The 21225-nt window shown below is 51.5% G+C and overlaps 1 protein-coding gene across 8 annotated transcripts in view; it reads left to right on the top strand.

Annotated features, from left to right (window-relative positions):
* Positions 1-21225, top strand: part of LOC138248877 (gastrula zinc finger protein XlCGF57.1-like) — a 79286-nt gene that overhangs the window by 30556 nt on the left and 27505 nt on the right. For 2 of the 8 annotated variants that reach the window (XM_069202853.1, XM_069202848.1), the window contains one exon: positions 6652-7704. The exons of 5 other annotated variants lie outside the window; for them this stretch is intronic. In XM_069202853.1, coding sequence (XP_069058954.1) covers positions 6652-7556 — 905 coding nt within the window. In that variant the 3' untranslated portion in view covers positions 7557-7704. Of the gene's footprint in view, positions 1-6651; positions 7705-9944; positions 11017-21225 lie in introns of those variants that run through there. One more of the 8 variants, XM_069202849.1, reaches the window with a different exon arrangement.

Raw genomic sequence — 21225 nt, 5'->3', positions numbered from 1 at the left:
GCCCATGCTGAGGACTCCAGGTCATTTCCAAGCAAACAGTCTACTGGGATATTTGAGGAGACCACCACCTGTTTCAGGCCATTGACCCCTCCCCACTCTAAAGTTACCATTGCCATGGGATGTACTTTAGTTTGATTGTCAGCATTGGTGACTGGATAGGTTTGTCCAGTCAGGTATTGGCCAGGGGAAACCAGTTTCTCTGTCACCTGTATCCCTCAGGGCCTCTACACTTGTCCCATTAATTAAGAGCTGCTGCCTGTATTTTTGCATGTTAGGGGGCCAGGCAGCCAGTGTGGCTAAATCCACCCCACCCTCAGAGACTAATGTAGCCTTAGTGTGACACCTGATTTGCTCTGGGCACACTGTTGATCCCACTTGGAGACTAGCCATTCCAGTGTTACCTGGAGTGGAGTTTGAAGTGGTATTTTTCTTGGGACAGGCCTTGTCTCCAGTTTGGTGTCCAGACTGACTACAGCTACGACACCAGGCCTTTTTGGGATCAAAGTTTTTACCCTTGTACCCAGAATTGTTTTATGAAGAGGCTCTGGGCCCACCCTCCTGTGCAGGTTTTTGGGGGCCTATAGAAGACTCTTTACTATTTTTATTTTTAGCTGTCTCACCACCCTTCCCCTGGGGAGGTTTTGTGACCCCTTTCTTTTGGTCACCCCCTGTGGAAGTTTTGGACACCCTAGTCTTGACCCAATGGTCCGCCTTCTTTCCCAATTCTTGGGGAGAAATTGGGCCTAGGTCCACCAGATGCTGATGCAGTTTATCATTGAAACAATTACTTAACAGGTGTTCTTTCACAAATAAATTGTACAACCCATCATAATCACTTACACCACTGCCTTGAATCCAACCATCTAGTGTTTTTACTGAGTAGTCTACAAAGTCAACCCAGGTCTGGCTCGAGGATTTTTGAGCCCCCCTGAATCTAATCCCATACTCCTCAGTGGAGAATCCAAAGCCCTCAATCAGGGTACCCTTCATGAGGTCATAAGATTCTGCATCTTTTCCAGAGAGTGTGAGGAGTCTATCCCTACACTTTCCTGTGAACATTTCCCAAAGGAGAGCACCCCAGTGAGATTTGTTCACTTTTCTGGTTACACAAGCCCTCTCAAAAGCTGTGAACCATTTGGTGATGTCATCACCATCTTCATATTTAGTTACAATCCCTTTAGGGATTTTCAACATGTCAGGAGAATCTCTAACCCTATTTATGTTGCTGCCACCATTGATGGGTCCTAGGCCCATCTCTTGTCTTTCCCTTTCTATGGCTAGGATCTGTCTTTCCAAAGCCAATCTATTGGCCATCCTGGCTGACTGGATGTCCTCTTCACTGGAGTTATCCTCAGTGATTTCAGAGAGGTTGGTCCCTCCTGTGAGGGAACCAGCATCTCTGACTATTATTTGTGGAGTCAGGGCTTGAGAGGCCCTGTTCTCCCTAGATAGGACTGGTGGTGGGGAATCAACCTCCAAGTCACTATACTCATCCTCTGTGTTGCCATCCTCAGAGGGGTTGGTTCTTTCAAACTCTGCCAACAGCTCCTGGAGCTGTAGTTTGGAAGGTCTGGAGCCCATTGTTATTTTCTTTAGTTTACAGAGTGACCTTAGCTCTCTCATCTGAAGATGGAGGTAAGGTGTGGTGTTGAGTTCCACCACATTCACATCTGTGTTAGACATTATGCTTCTAAAAGTTGGAATACTTTTTAAGAAACTAAAACTAGTTCTAGAATCTAATTCAAACTTTTACCAAACTTTTAAACTCTAAAAGAAATGCTAACCGGGACTAACACAAGGCCCTAGCAGGACTTTAAAGAATTTAGAAAAATTTCAAATTGAAAAAATCAATTTCTAATGACAATTTTTGGAATTTGTTGTGTGATCAGGTATTGGCTGAGTAGTCCAGCAAATGCAAAGTCTTGTACCCCACCGCTGATCCACCAATGTAGGAAGTTGGCTCTGTATGCACTATTTCAAAGTAAGGAATAGTATGCACAGAGTCCAAGGGTTCCCCTTAGAAGTAAGATAGTGGCAAAAAGAGATAATACTAATGCTCTATTTTGTGGTAGTGTGGTCGAGCAGTAGGCTTATCAAAGGAGTAGTGTTAAGCATTTGTTGTACATACACACAGGCAATAAATGAGGAACACACACTCAGAGACAATTCCAGCCAATAGGTTTTGTTATAGAAGAATATCTTTTCTTAGTTTATTTTAAGAACCACAGGTTCAAATTCTACATGTAATATCTCATTTGAAAGGTATTGCAGGTAAGTACTTTAGGAACTTTGAATCATTACATTAGCATGTATACTTTTTACATAAAACACAAATAGCTGTTTTAAAAGTGGACACAGTGCAATTTTCACAGTTCCTGGGGGAGGTAAAGTATTGTTAGTTTTAACAGGTAAGTAAGTCACTTACAGGTTTCAGTTTTTGGTCCAAGGTAGCCCACCGTTGGGGGTTCAGAGCAACCCCAAAGTTACCACACCAGCAGCTCAGGGCCGGTCAGGTGCAAAGGTCAAAGAGGTGCCCAAAACGCATAGGCTTCAATGGAGAGAAGGGGGTGCCCCAGTTCCAGTCTGCCAGCAGGTAAGTACCCACGTCTTCGGAGGGCAGACCAGGGGGGTTTTGTAGGGCACCGGGGGGGACACGAGTCAGCACAAAAAGTACACCCTCAGCAGCGCGGGGGCGGCCGGGTGCAGTGTGTAAACATGCGTCGGGTTTGTAATGGTTTTCAATGGGAGACCAAGGGGTCTCTTCAGCGGTGCAGGCAGGCAAGGGGGGGGCTCCTCGGGGTAGCCACCACCTGGGCAAGGGAGAGGGCCTCCTGGGGGTCACTCCTGCACAGGAGTTCCGTTCCTTCAGGTGTTGGGGGCTGCGGGTGCAGGGTCTTTTCCAGCCGTCGGGAAATGGAGTTCAGGCAGTCGCGGTCAGGGGGAGCCTCGGGATTCCCTCTGCAGGCGTCGCTGTGGGGGCTCAGGGGGGATAACTTTGGTTACTCACAGTCTTGGAGTTGCCGGAGGGTCCTCCCTAAGGTGTTGGTTCTCCACCAGTCGAGTCGGGGTCGCCGGGTGCAGTGTTGCAAGTCTCACGCTTCTTGCGGGGAGTTGCAGGGGACTTTAAATCTGCTCCTTGAAACAAAGTTGCAGTTCTTTTGGAGCAGTGCCGCTGTCCTCGGGAGTTTCTTGTCTTTCTTGAAGCAGGGCAGTCCTCAGAGGATTCAGAGGTCGCTGGTCCCTTGGAAAGCGTCGCTGGAGCAGGGTTCTTTGGAAGGCAGGAGACATGCCGGCAAGTCTGGGGCCAAAGCAGTTGGTGTCTTCTGTTCTTCCTCTGCAGGGGTTTTTCAGCTCAGCAGTCCTCTTCTTCTTGTAGTTTCAGGAATCTAAATTCTTAGGTTCAGGGGAGCCCTTAAATACTAAATTTAAGGGCGTGTTTAGGTCTGGGGGGTTAGTAGCCAATGGCTACTAGCCCTGAGGGTGAGTACACCCTCTTTGTGCCTCCTCCCAAGGGGAGGGGGTCACATCCCTAATCCTATTGGGGGAATCCTCCATCTGCAAGATGGAGGATTTCTAAAAGTTAGTCACTTCAGCTCAGGACACCTTAGGGGCTGTCCTGACTGGCCAGTGACTCCTCCTTGTTGTTCTCATTATTTTCTCCGGCCTTGCCGCCAAAAGTGGGGGCCGTGGCCGGAGGGGGCGGGAAACTCCACTAGCTGGAGTGTCCTGCGGTGCTGGAACAAAGGGGTGAGCCTTTGAGGCTCACCGCCAGGTGTTACAGCTCCTGCCTGGGGGAGGTGTTAGCATCTCCACCCAGTGCAGGCTTTGTTACTGGCCTCAGAGTGACAAAGGCACTCTCCCCATGGGGCCAGCAACATGTCTCTAGTGTGGCAGGCTGCTGGAACCAGTCAGCCTACACAGATAGTTGTATACAGTTTCAGAGGGCACCTCTAAGGTGCCCTCTGGGGTGTGTTTCACAATAAAATGTACACTGGCATCCGTGTGCATTTATTGTGCTGAGAAGTTTGATACCAAACTTCCCAGTTTTCAGTGTAGCCATTATGGTGCTGTGGAGTTCGTGTTTGACAGACTCCCAGACCATATACTCTTATGGCTACCCTGCACTTACAATGTCTAAGGTTTGGCTTAGACACTGTAGGGGCACAGTGCTCATGCACTGGTGCCCTCACCTATGGTATAGTGCACCCTGCCTTAGGGCTGTAAGGCCTGCTAGAGGGGTGACTTATCTATACTTGCATAGGCAGTGAGAGGCTGGCATGGCACCCTGAGGGGAGTGCCATGTTGACTTACTCATTTTGTTCTCACTAGCACACACAAGCTGGTAAGCAGTGTGTCTGTGCTGAGTGAGGGGTCTCCAGGGTGGAATAAGACATGCTGCAGCCCTTAGAGACCTTCCCTGGCATCAGGGCCCTTGGTACCAGAGGTACCAGTTACAAGGGACTTATCTGGATGCCAGGGTGTGCCAATTGTGGATACAAAAGTACAGGTTAGGGAAAGAACACTGGTGCTGGGGCCTGGTTAGCAGGCCTCAGCACACTTTCAATTCAAAACATAGCATCAGCAAATGCAAAAAGTCAGGGGGCAACCATGCCAAGGAGGCATTTCCTTACAAATAGTTCACTGTCTTGATACCTGATGTTTCCCTTTCTCTGGCTAGGCACAGTACTGTATCATGGTCTTGATAATTCAGTAGCTGGGCAATTATGGGCCCTGGGGCTCTGGGTATGAAGGGGGACCTCTGACTAAGCAAATTTTGCATCAGCTCTACCACCAATGGGGGTCGAGATATTGGTGTGATCAAAAAGGTTCATCAAGAGAGCTTTGACAGATGTTTCTGGCTTACCCATGTTGGTGGAATCAGGGAGAACTACTATACCAATGTTATTGTTGTGCGATCGTATCTCAAGGTCTTCGTTCCTCATCAGGAATGCACAGTTTGCTTTCTGTAGTTGTGCCCTCTATGCTAGAGAGGCGCCATTCTGCCCCTTCAAGGTGATCCCCATGTTCATCACCCGGTCTTCCATGAGATCCATCCTTGTAGTCATGTGATCAGTTTTTGCATCAGTGGCCCGCGGGCTGGACTTTACATTAAGGAGGATCGCCGTACATTGAGGAGGATCGCCGTAATGTCCATGTCCTGTGGGTCAGAAGAGTTACTGGTGAAGCATGTATTTTGGAGCGGAACTACGTCTTGACCATGTGGTACCTGACATTTTACACTCAAATCTGGGCTTCCCCTGCCTGATGTCTGCTTTCCCTCCTCTCATCCTTTAGAGGGCTTTTCCACCGTCTGCCACCCAAAAGGCATAGATCACAACAGATGCCAATCAGTGGAGCAGCAGCAGAACCAGCTGTGCCGTGCCCAAGGCCTAGAGGTAGCAGAAGGACCTAACCTAAAGACGCCACGCAGTGTAATAAGTCTAGGGGAGAATTGCAGCATGCCTAGAGAGCGGTAGCAGATCCCCATTGTTTTGGGGAAAGTCAACAGTTTGTCCAGGAGCTCAAAAAAATCTCCTATCTTGCTCAGCAGATGTCATTAACAATCTTAGGGCCATATGTATGAAAACATGAGCTTGCGAATCGCAAATAGCGATGTAACAAAATTGCGATTCGGAATTAGCGATTTCTTAAAAATCGCTATTTGTGGTTTGCGAGGCCCATTTACCGAATCGCAATTTGCATTCTCGCAAATTGTGATTTGTTTGCGATTCGGGAAAAAAATCGCAAAATGCGAGAAAGTTTGAGAATGCACATCTGGAGGAGCCTGATGACATCACTAGCAGGAAATGAGTCATCCCAGGCAGTTTCAGGTGCCACACCCAAACCAGCATCCTGAGAGAGAGCAGCCCAGCCACACAGAACAGCACTCCGAAGGATTAAGAACACCTGAGCCAGGATGGAGACCCCAGGCCCAGCACAGGAGAAGGCTGAAAGGAAGTGCAAGCTTAAATTCCGTGAACAGGAGCTTGAGGTCCTGACTGAGGAGGTGGTGAGGAGCCATGACCGCCTGTTCGGAAAAAGCTCACTCCAGGTGCCTGAGAGTGAAAAGAGGAGATTATGGCTGGACATACAATCCAAAATCTGCGCCATTGGAGTGGCATAGCGCTCCATCGAAGAAATTAAAAAAAGGTGGTACGACCTGCGCTCCCGTGCAAAGGAGAGGGTGGCAAGGAGACTTGCGGAGGCCATGGGTACAGGTGGCGGACCACCAACAGAAGCACCATCCACACCATTGGAGGACCTGGTGGAATCCACACTCCTCCCTGAAGCTGTGACTGGCGTCACAGACATCGACACTTCCGGCACACCGAGTACCAGCCAAGATAAGTGCAATGATGTTTAGGAACCCTATATATGTATGCACAAAAGCCCCCTAGGAATTAGCATGTAATTTGAAGCGGTGTGTGAAGTAGTCCAGTCCACATCGTAGAAGCAGCACAACAATGCATTATGGGAGTGGCAGTCCACAAACTAGTACAGACAGTAGCACAACAATGTAATGAAGTATAGTGACACCCAAGGTAACACAACACACATAACACCGTGTAGAGCAGTACCTGTACCTTTATTGCCATTTTCTGACAGATAATGTAACATACAGAACTGACATGCTGCATATTGTTGTTGCAGGTGGGCCAGGCCCAGCAGCCACACCATCTACATGTGTAGGGGAGACAGACACCCATCAGCCATCGGATACAAACACCAGTGGGTCCCTCCACATGTCCACTGTCCGCCGCAGGCCCAGGGCACTGCCACTGCCAGAGTTCAGCGGCGACTCTGATGAGCACTTGGAAGGGCCAAGCACACCGTCCGCACCAGACAGGCGCAGCCAGATTCTGGAGGGCAGGGGTCATCCAACACCAGTACCATGCAGGATTGCGACAGAGTCCCGGGCACAACATCATGAGGCAGGTGAGGGTCCCTCCTTATTCGGGGGCCTTGAAGCTGCTATGTTGCAGCAGCAGCGTCTGCAAAATAAGCGGATCATCAGTTTAGACCGGAACCTGCGAGTGCACAACCAACACATGATGGGCCTGCATCGGCAACTGTACGCACTCAATGAAAATATTTTACAGCTGCATGAGGGACAAGTGCAGGCTTCAGAGGACACCAGGGACCTAACAAGTGCTGTCCGTGACCTCTGCCAGGAGCTGCGCCAGGAGAGGGTTCGCCGGCGCAGACAGGAGCACAGATTCCAGACAATGTTTGGCAGATACTGCAGGTCCTCAAACAGGATGGCTAATTCCACTGCATTGATCGCCCGTCGCGCAGTGGCAGCGCAAGTGGAGGCTGCACATAGCAGCAGGGAGGTTGTCCAGGGACTAGTTCACATCACAAATGTGATAGAACACATAATGGGACAAAGATCTGCCTCTCCAAGTGAGGTAGCCTTGGGGGACACTGAGGACAGTTCAAGCCTCAGCAGTGTTGCCGTACCAGCAGCAGACACCAGACGGCGCAGTGCCAGGCACAGCACTGCCACTGAAGGTGACAATAGAAGTGCCAGTGGTGTGCGTGGGAGAAAAAAGTGACTTGTGCCGCCATTACACTGCTGTTGTCACTATGAGGCAATAGTGCATGACTCTGGTCATTAGTTATTTGCGTTTGTGACATCACGTGTTTCATTTATTTCTCATTCATACAATTCCTGACGTAAGGTAATAAATATATATCACTACAGGTACAGTTGTCAGTGGATTTGTGTCATTCATACTCACGTCTGAAATGGTTGTGTGTGATGTCGGCACGCCTTTGCCTTCCCTCTGCTGCACTGGTCCTGTCTGCTGGCTGTAGAGGTGGTATGGGATCGTCATCCTCATCTAATTCAGTGTCACTGATTTCTATAGGTATGCCCCTGGTTGTAGCTATATTGTGCAAGATTGCACAGGTAGCCACTATTCTACATGGTGTCTCTGGGCTGTACTGTAGTGCCCCTCCACTTTTGTGGAGGTAACGGAAGCGACTCTCCAGCAGGCCAAATGTGCGCCCCACCACGTTGCGGGTTGCCCTGTGTGCTGCATTGTATCTCCGTTCTGCTGGTGTTGTGGGATTGAGGTAGGCTGTCATCATGTAGGTGCGCAATGCGTATGCACTGTCTCCTGGAAGGAACATAGGGTACAATGAGTAAGTGAGCCATCAGACGTCACTACTGCATAAATGCACCTGGTTTCACTTAGTGGTATTTTGCATGTGCAAAATGCCATTCTGCGAAAAATAACAGTTTGCGATTTTTGGATGCATCTATTTGCAACTTGGATTTTGCGAATCGCATTTTGCGCCTCACAATTTCCTACTGGAAATACCGAATCGCAAAATGCGACTCGCTAAACCAGGTTGCAACGCAAAAAATCGCAAAAATTGCGATTTCTTATTTTTGGTCTGCGAATGCCTTTCGTGCATCGCAGACCATGTTTTTGCACTCTCAAAAGGCCAATTTTTGCGATTTGCACCGTTTGCGAGTGCAAAAACTTTTCATACATCTGGCCCTTAATGTGTAGTTGGTTCCGCATGGCTTATCAGTAGGGGCATACATCGTCAGCACCAGCCAGCGGGGAGCCCTGGGAGGTTCTCCACAACCCCATAGCAGTACGGGCAGAGACCTCACACCTTCAGTGAGCCCATCATCCCGGCTGACATGTTGTGAACAGTGCAGTCTTTGAAGAGCACATTTAGGTGGCCTGCACAAGCCTCCAGGCGAATGATCAGACAGCTATAATAGGGTGTCTCCAGTCGCAAAGCATGTAACTCCTGTTCAGGAACTCGTACCAGAGGTGATCGGGCAGCATGAGCTTCCTCCCTAGCCACAGCGCTCGCTTTGAGTAGGAGCCCACTCAAGACTTAGGGCCAGATGTATCAAGATTCCAGTTAGTGATTCTCAAATTGCGATTTTTAAGAAATCACAATTTAAGAAATGCAAAAAGCGATGTGTCAAAATTAAAAATCGCAAATAGCGATTTCTTAAAATTCGCAAACGCAATTTGCGAGATGCAAATCCGGAATCGCTAAAAAAAATTCGATTCGGTAAATGAAAATCGCAAATAACGAAAATGGCAAACCGGAAACACAACCAGGAAGTGAGTCAGCCCATGCTGTTTCCAGGAGCCACACACACAGGAGCAGGGAGAGAGACATAGCCCAGCACCAGGGAGCCAGCATTGTGAGCAAGCCAAGACCAAACAGCAACATGGCCAATGCTGGAAATGGGAAGGAGAAGGGAGACAGAACGAGGGAGCTCAAATTCAGTGAGCAAGAATTGGAGGTGCTCATTGAGAAGGTTGTTGGGAACCATGATAGACTATTTGGCAAAAACTCACTCCAATTACCTGAGAGTGAGAAGCTGAAACTCTGGTCTGCCATCCAGATGAAAATATGTGCAGTGGGTGTTGCTCAGTGCTCTGTTGAGGAGATACGCAAGCAATGGTACAACTTGCAGTCCCGTGCCAAAGAGAGGGTGGCCAGCAGGCTAAAGGAGGCAAGGAGCACCTGAGGCGGACCACCCACCCAGACACCGTCCACCCCTATGGAAGACCTGGTGGAGTACACATTGCTTCCAGAAGCTTTCAGTGGCGTTACTGACATTGACACCTCAGGGACACCCAACACCAGCAAAGGTAAGGCCAGTAATTATGTGTGTCCCCATATGTGCATGTACAAATGCCCCTTAGGAAATAGGTATTAGCCTGATGCACAGTGAAAAGTAGCCCATGTCACATCTTACATACTATACAACTATGCCTTATGTAAGTGGTGGTACACAACCCTAAGGTGAATACACAACATAAGTAGCAAGATAGTGGTCAGCCACATAGAGAAACACCACAAACGACTTATGGTGACACAATTTAATTGTACATTTAAAGCAACACTGCGGAAATCTGTGAAAAATGCTAGAACTGACATGCTGCACATTGTCCTTGTAGATGACCCGGTCCCTGCTGCTGCAGGATCTGAAAAAGTGGGGGAAGCAGAAACACAGCCACAGTCAGACTCAAATACCAGCGAGTCCTACATTATTGTTCCTACTAGACACAGGGCAAGGGTGTTACCACTGCCAGAGCATAACCTGGACTCAGATGAGATGTCCGAACACAAACCCACACCACCACCAGAGGCTAGTCCCACAGGAAGACAGCAGTCCCAGCGCCAGCGACAGTCAACTCCCCTCAGGAGGCGCCACAATGCAGGCAGACAGTGCACAGATGAAGGAGTGGGCCCATCAATCTTTGGCGGCTTTGAATCTTCCATGCTGAAGGTGCAGCGCCTGCAATGCAAACAATTGAAGTCACTGCACAGACAGTTTGTGTCTCACAATTCCAAAATGGTGTTACTACACAAGCAGTTGGCGACCCCGATTGAGGGACAGCAAACAGCGGCTGAAAACACCAAGGAGTTGACACACGCCATTGGGGAACTCTGCACTGAGATACGGCAGGAGCGCGTCAGCCAACGCAGACGCCATCACCAATTCTTGGGAAGGTTTGATGGCTTCTGCAGATCCGTCAATCGGCTTGCAAGTTCAACAGCCTTGATATCACGGCGTGCCGTGGCCACACAGGTGGAGATGGCACATTGCAGTCGGGACGTTGCACAGGGATTGGTGAAAATTACCAACGTACTGGAAGCAATGCAAACAGCACGCAGTGCTACAACCAGCGAAATGGGTGTTGGGGATAGTGAGGAGTCCTCTAGCCTCAGCAGTCTGACAGTCCCTGTGATTGATCCGAGGCGTCGCAGTACCAGACACAGTACTGCATGTGAAGCTGCTACAAGAGGTGCCAGCGAGGGCACTGAGCACTCAAGTGGAGGGCGTGGACGTAAGTGATGCAGAGGGCTACAGGGGACTACCTAAACATGTAGCAATACAGTTAGACTATGATACCAACAGTGTGACACTGTTAATCGTTCATGTCTGCCTATAGTAAATAGCTATGTCCTATTGGCACATTTGTTACCTGAAGTCAAAGTAATAAAGATGCTAACTACAGAAATACATTTCATTGAAGTGGCGTTGTCATTACTTACATAAAAAATGGTTGTGTGTGATGTCAGTATGTCTTTGCCTGCCCTCTGCTGCACTGGTCCTGTCTGCTGGTTGAAGGGGTGGTAAGGGATCATCATCCTCATCTGAGTCCGGCTCCGTGAGTTCCACTTGTATGCCCCTGGTGGTTGCTATGTTGTGCAAGATAGCACATGTGGCCACAATTTTGCATGTTGTCTCTGGGCCGTACTGTAGTGCACCTCCACTCTTATGGATGCACCTAAAGCGGCTCTTCAGCAGCCCAAAAGTGCGCTCCACCACATTGCGGGTTGCCCTATGTGCAGCATTGTACTTCCTCTCTGCTGGAGTTGCAGGGCTCAAGTAGAGCGTAAGCATATAGGTGCGCACAGCGTAGGCACTGTCTCCTGAATGCACAGAGAGTAAAATTAGTACTTGTGATATCTGACGTCACACTTACATCAATGCATAATTCTAAACGATCAAATTACCTAGTAGGTATCCTTCACCAAACTCCCCAGCTAGCAGTCTTGTGTGTATCCCGCTGTGGCGAAAGATGTAGGAGTCATGTGTGCTCCCTGGGTACCTGGCCACGAGATCAGTAATGCTGTAGAAGGCATTGCATGTCACCTGTATGTTGAGTGAATGATTGTTTTTAGAGTTGCGATATACACATACTCGCTGGCTGATGGTGGACAGATTGCTACATGTGTCCCATCGATGGGACCTAGGACATGTAGGAACTGTGCTATCTGGTAGAAATTAATTTTAGTTTGTTGTAATGCCTGTGGGGTGTTGGGGAATCTTATGTACAGTTGTATTCTGCTCAGCATGGCATTGAGAAATGCGTTGACAAATCTAGAGAGGGCACTCTATGATACCCCCCCGAGCTGCTGCTATGACCCCTTGATAGCTCCCTGAGGCTAGTAGGTGCAGGGAGCATGTTACCTGCACATGGGTGGGTATGCTATTAGTCCTGTGTGTTGTGCGCTGCAGCATGGGTTGTAGCTCAGCTATCAGGTCAAGTACCATCGCTGAGCTTAACCTGTACTTCTCATAAATGTCCTCCTCAGTCTGGTCAAAAGGGTTATGCGCACTCTAAAAATGCGTTCCTGTCTCCTCCTCCCTCTCCTCAAACCTGCCAAGATCCTCCTTCTCCTCGCCGTGACGTAGAGTGCAGCCATTGTGGAATAGCAGCCGAGGCATTCTGGGCCTCTTTATATAGGTTGCACCTGGTTACCACCTGGTTTCAGTTCTTGGTAAATTGCATGTGCTAAAAGGCCATTCTGCAAATAATCGCAATTTGCTTTTTTTTTTAATATGCATCCCATTGCGGATCGTTTTTTGCGTGTCGCAATCAGCGTATCGCAAATTGCATCCCTATTTAGCTGATCGCTATATGCGATTCGATAATCTGTGTCGCAATTTGCGTTTCACAATTAGCGATTCTGTAATTCATATTGCTATTTGCAATACGCCATTTGCGACACGCAAATTCATGTCTCAGTCGCAAAAAATCACTATTTTAGCGATTCCTTATTTTCGCACTGCGAATGCCTTTCATACATCGCAAAAGGCATTTTTTGCATTCGCAAACGGCCGATACATCTGGCCCTTAGTCCTGACTCGATGCAGCTTTCTGTGGGGCTTTAATCATTCCAGCGCTTGCCCCCAAGATTTTGAAACGGCAAGGAGCAGTTGGATGGCAAGTGATCAATGAACTGTCGAAGTGAGGTCTCTGCTAGAGCATGGCGATTTTGGTCTGCAGTTAAACACGCTCCCATCCTCCAGACATTTTGAACTTTGATACTAAGTATAACAGGGCACTGGGTTTGACTTTTTTTGAGTGATGTAGCACTTCTTGAAGGTGGGAAGTGAGCTAGAGTGGTTCTCAGAGAATAGGAGTTAGGGGGTCATTACAACCCTGGCGGACGGTGTTAAAGGTGCGGTAATACCGCAAACAGGCCGGCGGACAAAAAAAGGGAATCATGACCCTGGCGGAAACCGCCAACAAAGACAGCCACTTTAACACACCGCCCGCCACAGCGGTACAGACAAGCAGCGCGGCGGTCACCGCCAACAGACAGGCGGAAGACAATGTACCGCCCATAGTATCACAACCCGCCAATCCGCCACCTTTTCCGGGGCAGATTCACCGTGGATAAAAACACGGCGGAAACAGTTTCTGCAATGGGAAAACGCTCACCTGAACACATCCCACGAGGAATGAGGACTCCATGGAGCCGGAATTACAAATCCTACCGGCCCTTGTATTCCTACTCATCTACGAAGAGTAACGCCGGCGAAGACAACAGTGAGTACTGCACCTACGACATAGGGGAGGGGGGGCAAAAGTTAGGGGGACACACACGCAACACCCCCACCACCACCCTCGCATATTACAACACACACATCAATGCATTCACAAAAATCACAGTAACAACCCACAACCCCCCCGGAAGAATGCAAAGACAAAACAAAATCAGTTCAAACATTGTAATGTTTCAATATACATGTCTCAAAAATATACAGATATGTTATAAAATCATTCAAAAGTATATACATTACGAGAAGTAGTGCAGATATGCACATATCAATGTCCGTGCACCACTAGTCCAAAAATGCATTGGCGTGGCCCACAAAAGATACCTGTCCACAAACGGAGAGAACACTGCCGTGGCATCAGATCGAAATACTACAGGCACCTCAGGGGGAAGGGAAGGCGGGGGCACCTCAGCCGGATTAGTGCAATGCCAGATCCACGACGGGGCTCCATGCCCATTGATGTATCCTGGGGAGTGCAAAGCCAAAGTCACTCAAGTCTCTACAGTGGGTGGCTTGCCCACTGTACCATCCTGGGGAGTGCAAAGCCACAGTCTCTCAAGTCTCTACAGTGGGTGGGTTGCCCACTGTTCCATCCTGGGGAGTGCAAAGTCACAGTCTCTCAAGTCTCTACAGTGGGTGGGTTGCCCACTATTCCATCCTGGGGAGTGCAAAGCCACAGTCTCTCAAGTCCCTACAGTGGGTGGGTTGCCCACTGTACCATCGTGGGGAGTGCAAAGCCACAGTCTCTCAAGTCTCTACAGTGGGTGGGTTGCCCACTGTTCCATCCTGGGGAGTGCAAAGCCACAGTTTTTCAAGTAGATAACAGCCTCCACTGGTTCTGGAGGGGGAGTGGGATAACGATGCTTGATGTGGCGGTCTTTTCCTTCTTCACCGGTGCATGCCCTGTTCAGCGGTGCTTTGCCATGGCGGTTCTGGACGGTTCAGCTGTGCTTTGCCATGGCGGTCTCTGGACTGTTCAGCGGTGCTTTGCCATGGCGGTCTCTGGACTGTTCAGCGGTGCTTTGCCATGGCGGTCTCTGGACTGTTCAGCGGTGCTTTGCCATGGCGGTTCTGGACTGTTCAGTGGTGCTTTGCCATGGTGGTTCTGGACTGGGCATTGGTGTGTGGCATGATGTTCTCTGGACTGGGCATTGGTGTGTGGCATGACGTTCCCTCGTTGCCCAGCGGGGCTGTGGCAGCCGGGGCCCTCCTGGGCACTGACGCCGGCGGTGGCAGTGGTCTCCTGACCAGTGACGATACTTGGGCCCTCCTGGGCACTGACTCCGGTGGTGGTCTCCTGACCAGTGACGATAGTTGTGCCCTCCTGTGCAATGACTCTGGCGGTGGTCTCCTGACCAGTGACGCTACTTGGGCCCTCCTGGGCACTGACTCCGGCGGTGGTCTCCTGACCAGTGATGATACTTGGGCTCTCCTGGGCAATGACTCTGGCGGTGGTCTCCGGACCAGTGACGAAGGTGCTGGCGGTGGCGTCCCGACCGCCGGGAAGGATGCTGCCCTTCTCCACCGTGATGCTCACACCAGGCTGTGCAGACTTCCTCTGGCCCTTGCCCACCTTTGGAGGAGTCACAGCTGACTCTGCAATACCCCTGGGACCCCTGTGAGTTGTTTTGCCTCCAGGAGTCTTCACACGGTCCCGTCGGCCTCTTTCCAATTTCAGAGCCTTTACAGGGGGTGGACTGCCAGTGCCTTGGCTCCGGGTCCCACTGCCTGCCCTGGTGGCCGGTGCACTCCACACACCTTGAACACGCACCACTGGTACTGGAGGCTTTTTGGCTGAGGCGCTACGACGGGACTGATGAATTGGAGGGGGGAGTGGGGGCAAAAAGGTCAACTTTGCAGAGGGACAGTTTCGGACGAACACTGGGATGGGTAGCTGGAGGGGGTCTGGGAGTGGAGGAAGAGGAGGTGGTTGTAGGAGGTGTCACTTTAGGTGTTTTGGGTGCAGGTACTGGAGGCTGTCGTGAGGTGGATGGATGTTGGGTGTGTGGGTGCCCACGTTTGTGTACTTTAGGAGGGGGCGTCACAGACACACTGGGAGAGGACACAGGGGACGTGTAAATGGGAGTGCAGGTGGTGAGTGCAGGTGAGCAGGGTGTGGTGCCGGGTGTTCTGGTGCGACTCCTGGTGCCTATAGATGTAGTGCATGCAGGTGAGAGTGTAGACGAGACTGGGAGGGAGGAGGGAGACGACGAGGGGGACACAGTGGAGGCAGTGGATGTTGCTGTGTCTGCATGTGGGTGATGCTTGTGTGTGTGCCTGTGGGTTGTGTGGTGCCTATGTTTGCCAGAGCTTCCCTTGTGTGTTGATGTGTGTGCATGCTGGTCTGTAGGTGTGCTTGGGATGGGCTGGGGTACAGGGGATTGGGTCTGGGTGGATGAGGTTGGAGGGGGGAGGCTAGACACAGGGACAATGGCTGCCATCAGTGCTGAGGCCAGAGATTGCAGGGTTTGCTGAAGGACAGCCTGACCAGAATGAATGCCCTCCAGGAATGCATTACCATGTTGCAACTCCCTTTCTACACCCTGGATGGCATTCACAATGGTAGACTGCCCAACAGTGAGTGACCTGAGGAGGTCAATGGCCTCCTCACTGAGGGCAGCAGGGGTGACAGGGGCAGGGCCTGAGGTGCCTGGGGCAAAGGTGATGCCCACCCTCCTAGGTGAGCGGGCACAGGGCGAATGCTGAGGGGCTGCTGGGAGGGCGGTGCTGGTAGGGGAGGTGGCGGCTGTACCTGTAGAAGTGGGGCGCACAGATGGTGCCGCCACCATAAGGGAGCTCCCATCGGCGGACGAGTCTGTGTCGCTGGTTGGTGATCCGGTGGCCGATGTGAAGCTCCCCTCGCCCTCCGTCCCACTGGTGCATTCTGAGTCCGTGGTGTGGCCCTCCATGGCCATGTGGGATGCAGCTCCCTCGTGCTCCGGTGCCACTGTACCTCCGCCTGATGATGCTGATGCACAAAAGAACAGGGAGAGCACAAAAAGTGGGGGAGGGGAAGACAGAAGAAAGACCGGTTGAGTGCATGGCATACCGCTACCGTTGGCGGACAATACAGACACAGCAGCCCCCTGCACTATGCCGTGCTCCTGGCCTCTGCAGATGCAATTTCTGGGATCTGGCCTACATGGCTATGGTGGACAGCTGCACACATGGATGCCACAGGGGCATGTATACCTGTACTTGGCACTCTACTGCGGTGGGGTAGAGTGCCACATGGCCTGCATTACGGAGGGGCCTAGCCTATGTATTTCTGCCTGGCCTAGGTACACCCACAGGCCTCCTCCCCCACCCAGACCCCTCCAATGCGCGCAAAGTCCGCAGAATGAGAGAGTACTCACCCCCTTGTGTCTGCTGTGGTGCCCTCAAGCGCCCATCCAACTCAGGGTAGGCCACCACCAGGATCCGGAACATCAGGGGGGTCATGTTGCGACGGGCACCCCTTCCACGTTGGGAGGCCACCCCCAGCTGAGCCTCCGCCGTCTTCTTGCTCCAGCGGCGAATGTCCTCCCATCTTTTCCGGCAGTGGGTGGCCCGTCTCTGGTGGACCCCAGGGTCCGGACGTCCTTGGCGATGGCACGCCAAATGTCCTTCTTCTGGTGGGCGCTGACCTACATGACATGCACAATGGAAGAAGCAAAGTCATTACCAACTGCACCGTCGATGTGAGTGGCCCCCCTCCCTACCCTAGCCATGTGGCACATCCATTCACATGCATTCATGTTCCCTGAACTCTGCCCCCTTCCCTCTTGCAACCAGCCCTCTCCACCCAGGCCTAGCCCATACAACGTGCTACCTGTGTACTAACCTGTTGGTCTGGAGGACTGTAAAGTAGCGTGTACTGGGGGAGGATCCCGTCTACCAGTTTCTCCAACTCCTGAGCAGTGAAGGCAGGGGCCCTTTCCCCCGACGCAGCAGCCATCGTCGCTTCCAGACCGAGGTCACAGCAGCACTAGCAGTGTAGGTCCTCTCCTGTTGAAGATCAGGTATCTAGTGATTGAACAAATGGCGGTGACGTCTGCGGCGGTGCGTATCATCACCGCCGGCGCACTTGTTCATTGGCTCCTGGGACCGATAGGGTCCAATGTTAACCAATGCAGCATTGCGCCGCGGTCTACGACCGCCTACCGCAACGGTGTGCAACGGCAACGCAGTTACCCCACAATCCCATTGTCCCAGTTTAGAGGTCAGACAGCCGCCATTTCAGGGGCCCACATGGCTTCATTTACTTCTGCGTCACACATAGCTAGGCCTACACTCAACACACATACAGGAAGGGTTTTGTGTTTGGTGTCGTCTTCTGTGTAACTGTGGGTACATACCTGGAACAAAATTGACTCAGTGGTCGCTGTTGTCCTTCCTAGGCGCCGTCAGCCGGGACATTCGAGAAGATGGTGGAAACCTCCGGTGTACGGACCGCTGGTGGACCTGTTGACAATGGAGGAGCGACATTTAATCGTCACCTACAGGTTTGACCGTGCCACTATCCAGGAACTATGTACCCAGTTGGAGCCAGACCTGATGTCACCAATCCGCCATCCCACTGGAATCCCCCCCTGACGTGCAGGTGCTGTCAGTGCTCCATTTCCTTGCAAGTGGCTCTTTTCAGACAACAGTGGCCATGGCATCAGGGATGTCAAAGCCTATGTTTTCCAACGTGCTGTTCAGAGTGTTGTCTGCCCTGCTGAAACACGTAAGGAGATACATCATTTTCCCTGAGGTGGAAGATTTGGCTACAGTGAAAGGTGACTTCTATGCCCTTGGACATATCCCCAACATCATAGGTGCTATTGATGGGACCCATGTAGCTCTGGTCCCCCCCCACAGGAGTGAACAGGTGTACAGGAACAGGAAGAGTTATCATTCGATGAATGTACAGATGGTATGTTTGGCAGACCAGTACATCTCCCAGGTTAATGCTATGTTCCCTGGCTCAGTGCATGACGCCTACATCCTGCGGAATAGCAGTATCCCTGATATGATGGGTCAACTCCAGAGGCACCGTGTGTGGCTATTAGGAGACTCTGGTTACCCCAACCTGTCCTGGCTATTGACCCCAGCGAGGAATCCCAGGACCAGGGCAGAGGAACGCTACAATGAGGCCCATGAGCAGACTAAAAGGGTGAGCGAACGCACCTTCGGCCTCCTTAAGGCCAGGTTCAGGTGCCTCCATATGACAGGTGGTTCCCTATTCTACTCACCGAAGAAGGTGTGCCAGATCATCATCGCCTGCTCGATGCTTCACAATCTTGCTTTGCGACGCCAGGTGCCTTTTCTGCAGGAGGAAGGTCCAGATGACAGTGTTGTGGCAGCTGTGGAGCCTGTGGACAGTGATGAGGAGGAAGCTGAGGAAGAAGACAACGACAACAGGGAGTCAGTCATACAGCAATATTTCCAGTGAGACACAGGTGAGAACATTTTCATTTTTACCATTACATTCACTGTCACACGTCTTCCTCTATCCTGTGTGTAATTTCATGGGATTATTTGGTAATCCAGTCTATTAGTCTCACAGGTGCACTGCCCATATGGGCATAGGAAGTGGAGCTGGGGCAGTTTCAGTATGGACAGGGTAACAAAGTGGGACAGTGGGATGACAATCAGGGTGGTCTCATTTCCTGGCGGGGGTCTTGCCATCTTGCTCTGTCCTGTTCCTTGATCTCAGGGACCCCTTGCATGGTGGTTGTCCGTCTGCATGGGGTGGGGTGCTGGTGTGGTGGTCCTGTGGCGGGGCGTCCTGTCCACTAGCGCCGGCGGAGGTGGTGGGCAGTTCATCGTCCATGCTAGTGTCAGGGGCCCCTTGGAGTGCCACGGTGTCCCTCATGGTCTGCTGTATGTCCTTCAGCACCCCTACGATGGTGCCCAAGGCGGAGCTGATGGTCCTGAGCTCCTCCCTGAACCCCAAATACTGCTCCTCCTGCAGGCGCTGGGTCTCCTGAAACTTGACCAGGACCGTCGCCATCGTCTCCTGGGAGTGGTGGTATGCTCCCATGATGGAGGAGAGGGCCTCGTGGAGAGTGGGTTCCCTTGGCCTGTCCGCCCCCTGTCGCACAGCAGCCCTCCCAGTTCCCCTGTGTTCCTGTGCCTCCATCCCCTGGACCGTGTGCCCACTACCACTGCCCCCAGGTTCCTGTTGTTGTTGGGGTGGTGGGTTATCCTGGGTTCCCTGTAGTGGTGGACACACAGCTGATTGACCTGTCCTGGGTACGGAGGTTTGGGCCCGCTGGGTGGGTGCTGTGCTGGTCTTACCAGAGGGTGGAAGGTCAGTGTTGGGCTGTGCCTGTGCAAGGGGAACCAACTGTCCCGAGGCCCACGATGGTCCGGGCTGGTCATCAGGCTCCAGTAGGGCAGAGCTGCTATCGTCACTGTGGGCCTCTTCTGTGAGTGGAGTGGAGTTGCCTGGACCCTCCGGTGTGGTGACGGTCCTTCGTGATCCTGCAGGGGCATAAGAGCATGATTATTGCATGTGTGTGTGTCATGGTGTGCAATGGGTGGGTGTGCGTGTACCCCAGTGCAAGCATTCCTGTGTGGGTGCTTGTGTGATGATGGTTAGGGGGTTGTTATGGGTATGTGCTGTGGCCATCCTTTCGTGATGGGTGTCCATGCTTAGTTGTGTCATGCAGGGCTTGTTGTTGGGATGTGTGGTTTGTGTTGTTAGTATATTAGTGAGGATTTGGAGTGATAGGGAAGGGGGTGAGGGTGGGGGTGTGTGATAGCATGCAGGTAGGGGGATCTGATAGTTGAGATTTGACTTACAAGTGTCCATTCCTCCACCGACTCCTCCGAGGCCCTCAGGATGCATGATGGTCAAGACTTGCTCCTCCCATGTTGTTAGTTGTGGGGGAGGAGGTGGGGGTCCGCCGCCAGTCCGCTGAACCGCGATGTTGTGCCTGGAGACCGTTGAACGCACCTTCCCCCGTAGGTCGTTCCACCTCTTCCTGATGTCCTCACGATTTCTTGGATGCTGTCCCACAGCATTGACCCTGTCGACTATTCTGCGCCATAGCTCCATCTTCCTGACTATGGATGTGTGCTGCACCTGTGAGCCAAATAGCTGTGGCTCTACCCGTAGGATTTCCTCCACCATGACCCGGAGCTCCTCCTCGGAAAAGCGGGGGTGTCTTTGACGTGACATGGGGTGGTGTGTGTGATGTGTGGGGCGGTTTGAGTGATGTGTGGGGCGGTGTGAGTGTTGATGTGAGTGGTGATGTGTAGTGGTGTGGTGATTTGTGCGTGGATGTTGTGTGGGTGATGGTGTTGTGTGCCTCTGTGTGGTGGGATTGTCTATTCTGTGCTGTCTCTCTGGCCTTCGTGACTAATTTTTGGTCGTAGGGGTTTGTGGGTGATGTGGGTGTGTGTTTTATATTGTGTTGGGTGTGTGGGAGTGTTGTTTGTATGTGTATCAGGTGTGTGTATTTGGAATTGTCCAATGTGGTGGTGTTTTGGAGATGTGTGTGTATTTTGAGCACTGCGGTGTGTACCGCCAATGGAATACCACGGTTGAAAGACCGCCGCGTGGATTCGTGGGTCGTAATAGCATGGGCGTGTTTCTGTTGGCGTGGAGGTGGAGGATTTGTTTTCGCCAGTTTAACATGGACCTCTGGTGTGGCGGACTTGTGTGGGTGTCTGAATTTTGGCGGATTCCGAAATGTGGGTCATAATAGCTGTGGCGGAATTCCACGGCCGCGGCGGTGTATTGGCGGTCTTCTGCACGGCGGTAAGCGGCTTTTACCGCCAATGTTGTAATGACCCCCTTAGTGTGTCGAATTCCCAGACCCCTTTGAGTCTTGCCTTTCTAAGGAGAGCATTCTGCAGGTGAGTGACATTGGTTTTATACCTTTGTCAATGTGAGGCACGACCAGCGA

The sequence above is a fragment of the Pleurodeles waltl genome, chromosome 8, assembly GCF_031143425.1.
Source record: "Pleurodeles waltl isolate 20211129_DDA chromosome 8, aPleWal1.hap1.20221129, whole genome shotgun sequence".
NCBI classification, from domain to species: domain Eukaryota; kingdom Metazoa; phylum Chordata; class Amphibia; order Caudata; family Salamandridae; genus Pleurodeles; species Pleurodeles waltl.
The sequence above is the reverse complement of the archived record's forward strand: the minus strand, read 5'-3'. Positions and strand labels throughout refer to the sequence as shown.